Consider the following 13497-nt stretch of genomic DNA (forward strand, 5'->3'; position numbering starts at 1 on the left):
CAAATGTAATCTTCCTGTGCCTGCACCAGACGGGACACTGTGTTTCCTAAGTGGTCAGTCAGATGAACAGAAGGTCCTCAGAGTACAGAACCCACTATCCCACCCACCCACTCTTAACCTTCTGCTCCCCTTTCTTCTTCCCATGTTCCTGCATTTTCTGTTTGGTAAAGAAAAAAAACAAAAAAACAAATTCGGAATAGTAGATGTAATAGTATAAATAGTGTCTCCCTGTTTATTAATGTGATTGATGTGTGTACCTGAAGATGCTTGTGGTGAACTGATAGAGTAAAGTTTTGGCTGCAACCTCAGAGAGCAGCTTTAGTTCCTGGTGTCCACGAGGAAAACAGTTAAGCATGATGCCTACTGACAACAGATAGGTTACATCTCACCCATATGCCACCACAAGCAATAAGTTCGTGGCCTGGCACGGCAGAACAGCTAGGCAGCCAGCCATCCCTGTGGCCCTGCATTCCTCTCTTCTAACACTGCTTACAGAAGCTGACAAGCTCTGGAGGTCTCCCTGGCTGAGGTGGAAATCTGCAAAAATAAACGCTTTAGGTGACATGAAGGCTTTGTTTGTTTCTGCTGGCCCAGCTGTTTGTGTTAGCGCGGTGGGTTAATTGCGACTTTGATCGCTGCGTTTATTGATCCAGCAGTGGCCTTAGGAGCACGGCTGGCCTGGCTCGCCTCACCTACTCCCACCCCTGATCTCAATCACCCCTCCACCACCTCAGCGTGGTGAGCCAGTACAGATGGGGTCTACCGGGCTGAACACGGTCCTCCACTGGCAGTGTGTTAGCAGATCGTAGGGAGCTACAAACAGCCCATCTACCTGCAGAGAGCATCTGTTGCCAGATGGAGGCAGTGTCCAAAGTATGTAGTGGAACCAGCACAAGCAAGAGTAACCAGAGGGTTACTCTTGCTTGTGCTGTTGTTGATCTGGAGAAGACTGAAGTTATAACATGCAAAAATCTGAATGTTATACATAACTCAACTCAAACCCACCCATCTTACACATTTGTGCAGCCAGTGTCTATGCTTTTCATACTGTATTTGTAAACCAACTGGAAGTCAACCTAGGCATAGCTAAGTCTATGTCTATGACTACGGCTTGTTGGGGTTTTGGGGGACTGCACGGGAGCGTGTTTGTGTAGGATTAAAAACCCTCTCCGTAGGCAAATACCTGCACAAACGAACAAGATCACGGCACATACAAAAGCATATGGTGTGACTATGACAAATCAAGTCTGAAGATATATTTGAAGAGGGTGGTCGAGACTGCATGTGCTCTGATGTAATAGCTGATGCTTGGCTGAGCAACACCAAGGATGGGATCGATTATTCTAGGTGAGAGAGAGACTGCTTATTAGTTAGGAACAGAATGGTTTAAAGGTTAGATTGTAAGTGATGCAAGATTCATGGTATAACTGACAGCTGAGAATAAAGCCGTCACATACAAAGCCGGCTTGACTAAAGTCTGGCCAAAAGTAGGCTTGGCTTGGTTTATCAACAGTGGTGGTGGTATGGCCAGACAATTTTGCCTTGGGCTAACTGAAGTGAGTCAAGATGACTGTGATAATGTTATGCAGTATGCAACAAAGGCCAAGTTGGATTAAATGGTGATGGACTACAGATGAAAAGAGGATTCAAGGGCTAACTCTGGCAGATTTTCACCACTACTGATTTATGCTGTGCGACCAAGTAAAGTAGGCCAAACTTGGCTGTTCTAAACCCCAACTGATCTGATTTGACCTGTGTTTGGCATGGCTTCCTTCACTGTCCCAAGACAAAGGGTGGATGTGTGCTCCAACAATTTAACCAGATTCACATCCAAACGAGCTTTCCAAAATACATTCAGAAGATCAGGGCATAAAGTGCAAATCATTTTTCTATGACAATTTTAAAACATCCCAATTCTGTCAGCAATTGTGTGCTTCTGTGACAATTTTGTACTTGCTGTAGTGTATCACAGATTTTTTTTTTCCTAATGAAAATCAGGTCCAAGTCTCTAAACTGCCGAGATTCAAGAGGCTAAAAACACAGGAGAATTTTGGTAAGCTCTTTTCCAGTGCAGTCCGGTGAGAGGGTCAAATATGTGAGTGTGTCTATAATGGCTCTGAGGTCATTAATGTATTGACACAGCAGCAGATGATGGAATGGGATTCTGGCCACACATGCACATTAACACACACACACACACACACACACACACACACACACACACACACACACACACACACACACACACACACACACACACACACACACACACCTGTCAACATGCGCATGTGTTCAGACATACAAACACAGTGTTCTCACAGTGACATTTATTTTTGCATTGCAGGCTCTTGACTTAGATCAGGTGATACTTTCTTTTATTCTTTCTTTCATATTCCCTACAGAAAGTACCTCACTGCCTTCTGTCCTTCTTTCCTTCTTTATTTATTTGTTCTCCATTTTCACATCACTGAAGAGAGTTTTGTGGAGACTTAATGTTAGAACAGACCCTTTCTGTCCTTAATTCTGACCTTTTTTGCACTCAGTCAATCAGCACTTACAGTAGACAACCAGGAACTGCAAGCAGGCTATTCATTTTCATATGCTGTTAAAAACAACAATTAATTTTCTATTGCATCACTAACTCTCAAGTTTATTACAATTTCAGCCAGATTAAAAGTGTTTGCAATAGTTTTGTTTTTACTGTAATAAATAAGGTCAAATATGTGGATGCCAGTCAGTGTATGCATGTATTATTTAAATGTCAAAAAATATATTATTTTCATATTTTTGGGGACCTCTGACAAAATGCACTGAGGAGCGTGTCGGTGTTTAAGCACATCTGTTTTAAACAAATAGATATAATCTTTTTGTAAAATGATAACTTTTACTTTTTCCCACTGAGATTTATCCTAAGCACTTAGACTTTCTCTAACATAGAAGCCTGAATTATATTTAGTGTACAGTACCTACCAAATTGCTTATGATGAAGATGAGCCAACATGTCTCTGGATTTATAAGATGACTGTCAAATTTAAAAGCTGACAATTTATCGCCACAATACTGAAAGAAACATGGTGTTTTAAGTGGCCCAAAATTAAAGCTATAATTACAAATCACTTGGAAATTGTGGGTTCTGACAGACAGGGAGGATGAGGTGTTGAATGGAAGGATGATAGGATGAAGGGAGGGGGGCAGAGGATGAAGTAATGTGCCTGCACAAAGCGCTCAAGCCGGGGGTCAGATCCTGTTCATGGAAACCATCTGGCCAGCTCAATGTGAGCCACACCAAATACAGTGCACATGATTCTCCTTTCTATATCCTCCTCCCTTCACTCTCAGTTTCTGCCCATTTTTTCCCCCTGCATTCTTCCTTGATTCCTAAACTCTCTCTCCTTTCCACCACTTTACCTTTTCTACCCCACTGCTTTTTCTCCTCTTTTTCTCCTTCAAAAAGTATCCTACTCATTAATGCATGGCAGCTGCAGGGAGCAGTGTTACTTCATTTTTCCATGGCAACGGTCTCTCTGTTTCAGCAGATCCCATTTCAGTTTTGGTAGCAACGTGCTCCGTTGCCAGTGCTGAACACATTCATGTGTTAAATAGAAGGAATCATTTTAAAATTCCTGAAATAGAATCACCGTCCTGATCACTTGCAATTATTATCAGGGCCAAAAAAGAACATGGGTGTCCTCAGGAGAATAGGGTGGAGAAGGGGAGATGACTGGATGAAAAGGACTATGGCTGAGCAGTGGGGGAGAGGAGTAGGAAATAAGCAGGGAGAGTAAACACATGGGACAGAGGAGGTGGTAAGAAACCACAAGGTAAAGTGAAGAGCTCAGGAGATGTGGTACATCACAATGACCAGAAACACAAGAAGAAAGAAAAGCTGAGGGTCAGCGCTCCAACGATGAGTGCAAGAGGCATTTAAAGATGTTTCACGCCGCTGAAACCTAAGTAATATTCGCACATTGCCCAATGTCAAATGACTATTTAAAAAAAGAAAGAAAAACATATTGTGTGAATAAGAAACTTAGCTGCCTCTTCAGGGCAGTGCACAAAGTTCCTCAAAGCATCCACAATAAGGATGATCTGTGCTGGACACAACACTCTGAGTGCACTGTGCATGTTGCAATGGACACTGGCTCCTTTGTTCTTAGCGAGTGAAAGACTGAAACCTTCGTTTGTCCAAGCGGTGATTAGCAAAGGTAATGTGTAAACTCCGTTTGTCTATGAGCCAGCAAGCTTTTCTGTTTTCAATATCAGCTGTTTGACTTTGTCATTGACAGTCTATTTAGTTCTTTGATGGCTCGGAATTACTTATGAATAATAACTTGGACATTTTCAATCCATGTGTCATCTATTATTCCTAAAGCCATAAGAGAGCCTTACAATCTTAGATAGCTAAGACTGTACGTAATTTAAATCAAAGAACCACAAAATCATAATCATAGATAAGTCAACATATCATAGATAAGACAGAGTGTATCACTCATGGATAATAATGTTCACTTTAGCCATGCATGAGGGGACAATACCAGGAATCTATGATAACAATGTTAAAGGGCAAATATAGTGTTACGAGTGATTTTAGAGCATCAAACTACAAATAGAAACTGTGCATGTTCTGTTTTTCCAGCTGCTATTCTGGTTTTATACTTTGAGAGGGATGTGTAAGACATTACATAAGCTTGGATATTCAAGTAAGACTGAGCCTCTAATAAAACACATGAATGTAGTTTTTTTTAAAGTTGTGAGGTAGGGATGATGCAGCAAAAAGCTTTAAAACAAACAAATTAGATAAATGATCAAATTAAAATGCAGAATTACATTTATTAATTACAGTACTGTGACACTCGCGAAGTAAACTACCACAGATGATACCCCCCCAGTTGTCTGTACATTTCCCCTTTTTTGCATCAATAGTTTTGAATCTCATTCCAATTAAAATGAGCACAGTTTAGCATCTATGCAAGATCTCAATGTGCTTGTCTGTCACTGTGAATGTGAATGTATGAGATTAAAGAAAAGAATGCCACAGAAACAAAGCATCATAACAAGATTTTAGATCAATACTATGGGTTTTTTAAAAAAAAATGTTTACAGAGTCACTAGCTATCACATCTCCCAGTTCTGTTTAAACAGTCTTAAGTGGTCTCAGAAGCTGTAGAATAATAAATACTTTGGTAACTCTGTATCCCCCAGTCTCATTAACCTAACTTTTTTCTGTCCTTCCTGCTCCTCACTTCTGTAAAAGTCAGAAAGAGAGCCCCGCATGTTAAATTGGGCACATGTGCAGCAGAAGTGTGAGCCATTAGGTATTCTGTTTACACCACACTAAAATAAATGGAGTGGTTCAAGTTTGGGGATATCCAAGACCTGGGGTACCAGCTGTTGGGGTTTTCGGTTTGGTTCGCTTCCACTCCCATGTCAACAGGACAGAGTGTTTCCTAATTACTGCTGCAGTATGTGGTGTGGTCCCAGTCACACAGCCGAAGGGGACAGAGGAAAGTGGAGGCAATGACGGGCTCAGCAAACTATTAGAGGGTTGAGTTAACTTTTGTGAGAGTACTGTAAACAGCTCAATGTACTGACATGAGATGCAGGTTCTGGAGAATTATTTTAATTCTCAGGCTCTCTTTCATGTTTGAATGACATCAGATTGTGTGGTCCAAGCAATAGGAATTAAGATGACTTAAGAGTTGTTTCACTTATGCCTCAGTAGTTATTGTTTACATGCTCAAAGAAACTCACCTTAAAGCCCTATTCCAATTAAAGAATGACTCAGCTGTGACTAAACCCTGCAAGTGAGTTGCCACATTGCCCACAATGAATAAGCCCACTAACAGAAAACCTCTCTGCACCTGTGATGACCTGCATGCATTTAGAACAGTATAACAATGACCACATATGAAATTGGAATCTAGTTAATTTATGATCCTTGTTCTGACATGTGACATGATAGCCTGTTGACATCTAAATGTAATCATAACTTTGTTTGCATCTGACTTAAACTACAGTAAAAGGAGACACTAATGTTTCAAGAGTGATGTAACTGCAATACTTAAAATCAGTTCTGTGGTCAGCCTAAAATCCTAATAATTGATGAAAAATTTTTTGATTAATACTCTGGGTACATGAAGCCAGCATTTTCCCAGCAATACTCACATACTGTGGCTAATCTGCCAAAACTGAGCCTAACACATTATTGAACAAAAAGATATCCATATGTACCATGCAGTAATGCACCCCACATGAGTACTATGCACAGAGAAACGCATATGTGCACACCGTTATGTCCAGCTCTTGCATCAAGAGGGGGCCTGTCAGAGAGTTGTCAGCACTTCCTGATGTGCTTCAGATGGGGCTAGTTGTGATGTGGTCTCTGCTAACTGGTCCAGTCAAGATGTAGCAAACAGACAACCAATGGGAGCATTTAACTTCCCATTGGTTGTCTGTTAGACAGACAGACAGTCAGCCAACTAGCAGGCAAACCGGAAATTCAGCTTATCATAATGGGACATGAGATGCTATATATGCATCTGTATGTAAAAGAGGGTAATCAGTTAACAGCTAACAGAAGTCCCTGGATGCCATATGGCTCAACAACAGGGAGCACAAAGCTGGGCTGGGTTGAGCTAAACTTCAATATTTTACCACAGCAGAAGTCAGAAATACAATGTATTGCCAAAAGTATTCACTCACTCATCCAAATCATTGAACTGAGATGTTCCAATTATTTCTGTGGCCACAGGTGTATAAACCAAGCACCTAGGCATGCAGACTGCTGCTACAAACATTTGTGAAAGAATGGGTCGCTCTCAGGAGGGTGTTACCATGACAGATTGTCACCTGTGCAACAAGTTCTGTCATGAAATTTCCTCTCTACTAAATATTCCATAATCATCTGTTAGTGGTATTATAACAAAGTGGAAGCAATTGGGAATGACAGCAACTCAGCCACAAAGTGGTAGGCCATGTAAAATCACAGAACAGGGTCAGCTGAGGTGCATAGTGCGCAGAGGTCGCCAATTTTCTGCAGAGTCAATCGCTACAGACCTCCAAACTTCATGTGGCCTTCAGACTAGCTTAAGAACAGTGTGTAGAGAGCTTCATGGAATGGGCTTCCATGGCCAAGCAGCTGCATCCAAGACTTACATCACCAAACACAACGCAATGTGTCAGATGCAGTGGTGTAAAGCACGCCATCACTGTCTCTAGAGCAGGGGTTGTTTTTCAGGAGTTGGGCTCAGCCCCTTAGTTCCAGTGAAACAAAATCTTAATGCTTCAGCATACCAAGACATTTTGGACAATTTCATGCTCCCAACTTTGTGGGAACAGATTGGGGATGGCCCCTTCCTGTTTTAACATGACAGCAGGTCCATAAAGACATGGATGAGCGAGTTTGGTGTAGAAGAACTTGACTGGCCTGCACAGAGTCCTGACCTCAACCTGATAGAACACCTTTGGGATGAATTCGAGCAGAAACTGTGAGCCAGACCTTCTCGTCCAACATCACAAATGAACTTCTGTAAGAATGGTCAAAAATTCCCTAAACCTTGTGGAAAGCCTTCCCAGAAGAGTTAAAGCTGTTATAGATGCAAAAGGTGGGCCAACATCACATTAAACCCTATGGATTAAGAATGGGATGTCACTCAAGTTCATATGTGTGTGAAGGCAGGTGAGCAAATATAGTGGCTTGCAAAAGTATTCATACCCCTTGAACTTTTCCATATTTTGTCACATTACAACCACAAACATAAATATATTTCACTGGAATTTAATGTGAAAGACCAACACAAAGTGGTATACAATTGTGAAGTGGAAAGAAAATCATACATGATTCAAAACATTTTTTTACAAAAAAAAACTGGTGTGCAAAAGTATTCAGCTCCCTTTTCTCTGAGTGCAACCAATTGCATTCAGAAGTTGCCTGATGACTGCTAATGCCTAAAAAGAGTCCACCTGTGTGTAATCTAATCTCAGTACAAATACAGCTGCTCTGTGACGGCCTCAGAGGTTGGTTAAGAGAATATTGGGGAGTAAACAGCATCATGAAGTCCAAAGAACACACCAGACAGGTCAGGAATAAGGTTGTGGAGAAGTTTAAAGCAGGCTTAGGCTATAAAAAGATTTCCCAAGCTTTGAACATCTCACGGAGCGCTGTTGAATCCATTATCCGGAAATGGAAAGAGTATGGCACAACTGTAAACCTACCAAGACAAGTCCATCCACCTAAACTTACAGGCCGAACAAGGAGAGCACTGATCAGAGATGCAGCCAAGAGGCCCATGGTGGCTCTGGACGAAATGCAGAGATCCACAGCTCAGGTGGGGGAATCTGTCCACAGGACAACTATTAGTCGTGCACTGCACAAATGTGGTCTTTATGGAAGAGTGGCAAGAAGAAAGCCATTGTTAAAAGAAAACCATAAAAAGTCCCGTTTGCAGTTTGCCAGAAGCCATGTTGGGGACACAGCAAACATGTGGAACAAGGTGCTTTGGTCGGATGAGACCAAAATTGAACTTTTTGGCCAAAATGCAAAACGCTATGTGTGGCGGAGAATTAACACTGCACATCACTCTGAACACCATTCCCACTGTCAAATATGTTGGTGGCAGCATCATGCTCTGGGGCTGCTTCTCTTCAGCAGGGACAGGGAAGTTGGTCAGAGTTGATGGGAAGATGGATGGAGCCAAATACAGGGCAATCTTGGAAGAAAACCTGTTGGAGTCTGCAAAAGACTTGAGACTGGGGCGGAGGTTCACCTTCCAGCAGGACAACGACCCTAAACATAAAGCCAGGGCTACAATGGAATGGTTTAAAACCAAACCTATTCATGTGTTAGAATGGCCCAGTCAAAGTCCAGACCTAAACCCAATCGAGGATTTGTGGCACGATCTGAAAACTGCTGTTCACAAACGCTCTCCATCTAATCTGACTGAGCTTGAGCTGTTTTGCAAAGAAGACTGGGCAAAAATTTCAGTCACTAGATGTGCAAAGCTGGTGGAGACATACCCTAAAAGACTTGCAGCTGTAATTGCAGCAAGAGGTGGTTCCACAAAGTATTGACTCAGGGGGGGCTGAATACTTTTGAACACCGCACTTTTCAGTTTTTTATTTGTAAAGCCACTGTACTTTTGGCCATATAGTGTAGGTGGTCAGGGAAAGGGATTACTGGTATCAGAGTCAGAAGCTACACTATGTGCCAACCTTTTATCAGGGTACACATGTATGTTTGATCCTTACACTTGGAATCTGAGGACTGAACGTAACACTGAGCCACTAAGCAACTGTAAAACCTTGCAAATCATAGATTAATGGGCAAGATCAAAGAACTTTCATCCAAGCACAGTGGAGCAGAAATGTATAACTTATATTCTAGTTCCAGTTTAGTACCTGTAGCGTAAGTCGTTTAACAGCATCCCAGGCATGGGCGATGAGCTCCTTCATTCGTTCCTCTGAGGTTGTCCATGACTCAACAGCTGTGGTGTCCGGCATCACCCTCATTGGGATGGAGAGTGGACGTGATTCTGAGAAAGGAAAAAAAAAAAAAAAAAGAAAGACTAAGGTGAGGTTGTAATGAACTTTTCTTAAACAATCAATCTCATTGTGATTGCCATTTCTCAGAATAGTATGTACTTAGCACTGTTATTAGACTTGTTGAAACATTTAGCTGACTGCTGAAGGAGCCCCTACCACAGAAGTAATGCAGCACCTTGTAAAGTCTTAAATAAAAACTAGGTTTTATTTATTAACATGAGAAAAATTGCCCTGTATTTATCCTTTATTTCACTCTCTTCATAATTCACTGTTATTTTCATTTACTGTAAAGTATCATGTTATATGATGTTTAACTGACACTTCATTGAGATGATGTAATGTTGGCAGTCAGGTTTCTTGTCTCCTACAGCGGGAGAGGGAACTATGAAACTGAGAGAATGCGCACGCATGCACGCACGTGCGCGCACACACACACACACACACACACACACACACACACACACACACACACACACACACACACATACACACACACACTTCTAGACATGACATGTCCTGGTGTGCCTGCTGTGGTCCAGACGAGGGCTGATTGTCTGTGCTGACACTCATGGCAACAGTCAAGCACAAAAAAATCACACAGTAACAAACATATTCAATTATCCTTTCCACTAACTACATGAATCAAAGGACACCTTTTGTGTACGAGAACCAGTTGTTGTTTAAGAAGACGGCAGACAACTGGAAACCGAGTGTGAGAAATACACAGTAAGAGGAGGAATGAGACAGAGGCGTACGGGCATTCTAGCAGGTTAACCTGAGGTCTGTGGATGTTAAAGCCATTAGGGCGTCAGAGGTTAGACAAAGAGGTGGAGGTCTCTCTAAAGACACATTAAGACATATTCCATGATTTAAAGGTCTGCCTTGCTCAGCAGCCCTATCCCACAGTTTTCATGAAACAGCAGTGATGTCACAGTTTTACACTGTGCCCTCACACACCACGCTCCAAAATATCACCAAATGCAATGATCGCATGTTGCTGGGGAAAATGACAAAAAGGATGGTTAGTTAACCTGGTTTGCAATTGCTGTGGCAATCTTCCCAAAACTTGTGGGTCAAGGTGTATGTGCATATCACTGGGAGACTAAGGCCACAGGTATCTGTATGTTAGGTTTTTGTGTGCACGTGTGTGTGTGTGTGTGTGTGTGTGTGTGTGTGTGTGTGTGTGTGTGTGTGTGTGTGTGTGTGTGTGTGTGCGCGCGCAAGTGGAAGAAAGCAGAACTGAAGGCCAAGACCACTGTGTCTGGTCTCTCGAATAGTACTTTCTCACACTCAGCATCCAGGTGCCTCTGGCACTTAGGGACTATGAAATAGACTCTATTTGTCATGATGCCTACAATCAGTGTTGTACTGCACATTTTTTTACATTTGGCAACCTATATTTTCCAATCTACCTCCCTCACTTTTTTGTCTTTTTTATACTTCCAGTGTTCTCCTACTAGATGCCCACATAGTGGAAGATGGCAAAAATTGACTTTGACAGGCCAGATTGTGTTTCATGGGCTGACTTTCATTGAGTAATATGAACAGAGTGCTGCATAAATTGCTGTGATATCATTGGGTTGTCAATAGAGTTTTGTTGTGATGGGCTGTGTATGCATTGGAGTTTTCCTGTTACATGACATTAGAGAGCTATCTCATACTCAGCTTTGCAGGGGATCCATGTAGACATAGACAGAGGTCTATGGCTAGTGCTCTGAGCCATCCAGCTGTCAAGACCAAGGAGACAGTACCCCAAAAACTGGGAATTCCCTGCGCATGTACTTATATGTGTGCATGTTTAATTGCAAAATATGTGGTTTATGTCCACATGTATATGTTTGCATGAATCAGTGTCTGCGGCAAATATTCTTTGAAGTTTGTGTGTATTAATTTAAGTGTATATGATTGAAAGCTATCACCATAAACTCTCAACTTTGGTTAGTGCCCTGGTTACATCCTTGCTCATCTACTGTACAGCATTTTACCACATCAGAAAAGAAAATACAAACATATACCACACACACATACACATACACACACACTCCTGACAAAACATAAAAAATGTGCACTGAAACTGAACCCATAAAGTGTTCACACCCTCACGAATCATCACTGATGAAATGTTAAAGTAAATACAGGCCACCCTTCTGAGCTCCAAAAACAGAAACTCACACACAGTTGTGCCATGTCCTTCCAATTTACAAAAATAAGAGAATGTTACTTGAGGGTGGAGTGGACCTTGCATGACAAGAAACTGTGGACTAGCTAACTGTGTGAGTGCTTTTACACAAGCTTATGAGAGAATGAATGCTTTGTAAAACATAAACTTGCGTAATTAGTTCCATAATTAGCGTTTACAAAATGGGGAAAAAACACACATCACTACAGATTCCAAAATTGTGTGAACAAAAGCAGAGATGGGCATCATTGTGACCCTTCTCACCTTAAATCAGTACTCAAAAATTTTATTGTGAGTCATTGTTCTCAACAAGACCCTCATTTCTTCAGATGATTCCTTTTTGGCAGCTAACTTTGCCCTGAGAAAGACCAATGAATGAGAGGATTTTTGATCATCAATTTTTGAAAGCCTTTTTTTGAATATGGGGGTAGGCCAGATTGTGAATGTTCTTCCCCAGAGTGAGTCTGTTAGCCCAATCAGAAAGTGTACTGAAGTGCACCATAGGCAGTAACAATGGCTGAAGCCTTGTGCTTGGTTTTAAAAACCAGTCCAGGACTCTGTTTGTTAATCCTAGGGTCATTATTTGGAATGAAACTGCCATATCTTGTTATAGTGACTTGGCGCCTGCCATTTCTGTAGGGAGGGAGGGAGGGAGGAGGAGGGAGAGGGAGAGAGAGAGAGAGAGCGGGAGAGAGAGGGAGAGAGAGAGAGAGAGAGAGAGAGAGAGAGAGAGAGAGGCAGGTCTAAATTCAAATGAAGGTGAAACATGACAGGAGAGCCCAAACCTCTTAAACCTGCCCAGGCCTAACAAGTCCTGAGAGTCCCCTTAAAGTGGGGTTATTCCCCCTGCCTCGTGCCATCTCAGCCATGTCCTCATTTTCACCCTCTCTTAGGCCATTAGGCTAATATGTTATTGGCCATACTCTGGCCATACACCCTTTCCCTTGCCTTCTCTCCTTTGTTTCATTCTCTCTCCAACCACTCCCTCTGTCTTTCTCTCTCAGCTGGTTTGTGGAGCTGCCAGTCCAGTTCCTTATAAACATTCTAGTGTTCTGATGGAGATTATTCATCCTCTTTTACAGCTCCATCACAACTCCCAGCAAGTGGAAGGCCTTTGTCTTTGAAGCCCACAGCCTGAGCATGTGTCAAATGATCAGAGAAAATGAAAAGACCAGAACCCCATTACAGTAAGGCGAGAAACAAATCGGTGTTGCCTCACATCACAATGCACATCACAACACTGCCAAGGCGGTGTAACATAGCTGTAAAATGTGTGAGGGTGTGTGGTGTGGTGAGTGTAAATCGCACATCATTCAAATGTGCGATTCACAGTCACAACTGAATGCATGTATGAATACACACAAAGTCGCTGGTACACCCACAGTCACACAGAAACACTAACATCATATCAGTGCCAGTGAACTTTCCACTACAGATTTAACAGACCTCATAACAACAAAGGCGCAAAGCATCCACTTCTTTCCCGGGTGGTTGAGTAACTCAGCCATAAAAACAGCCTCATTGCGGGATCTCGGCATTTCCCCATGCCGCCTGCTATCTTTCTGGTATGTTCCCTATTACAAATGGTTTACAGTGAGTTGAAGTGTTGTATATTCTGTTACAGCTGCATGCAGAGGCAGCAATGGGGCTCTTTAATAAACCTGCCCTCCTATTTGTTTTGGATGCAAGTCAGTGTTTATTTAAATATTTACATGACTCTATTTGTTACAGCATTATTGAAAAAGTGGCGCTGTGGCCAGGCTGACTTGAACGGGGGA

At 42.1% G+C, this 13497-nt stretch overlaps 1 protein-coding gene across 3 annotated transcripts in view; it reads right to left on the reverse strand.

The window, feature by feature from the left end:
• vps13b (vacuolar protein sorting 13 homolog B) overlaps nucleotides 1–13497 on the reverse strand; it is a 313875-nt gene that overhangs the window by 165676 nt on the left and 134702 nt on the right. For all 3 annotated transcript variants that reach the window (XR_004021152.1, XM_030749245.1, XM_030749244.1), the window contains exon 22: nucleotides 9397–9530. Coding sequence is in view for 2 of the 3 variants with exons in the window: in XM_030749245.1 (XP_030605105.1) it covers nucleotides 9397–9530 (134 nt within the window). In the remaining variant the exon portion in view is untranslated. The remainder of the gene's footprint in view (nucleotides 1–9396; nucleotides 9531–13497) is intronic.

The sequence above is a fragment of the Archocentrus centrarchus genome, chromosome 16, assembly GCF_007364275.1.
Source record: "Archocentrus centrarchus isolate MPI-CPG fArcCen1 chromosome 16, fArcCen1, whole genome shotgun sequence".
Classification (NCBI taxonomy): domain Eukaryota; kingdom Metazoa; phylum Chordata; class Actinopteri; order Cichliformes; family Cichlidae; genus Archocentrus; species Archocentrus centrarchus.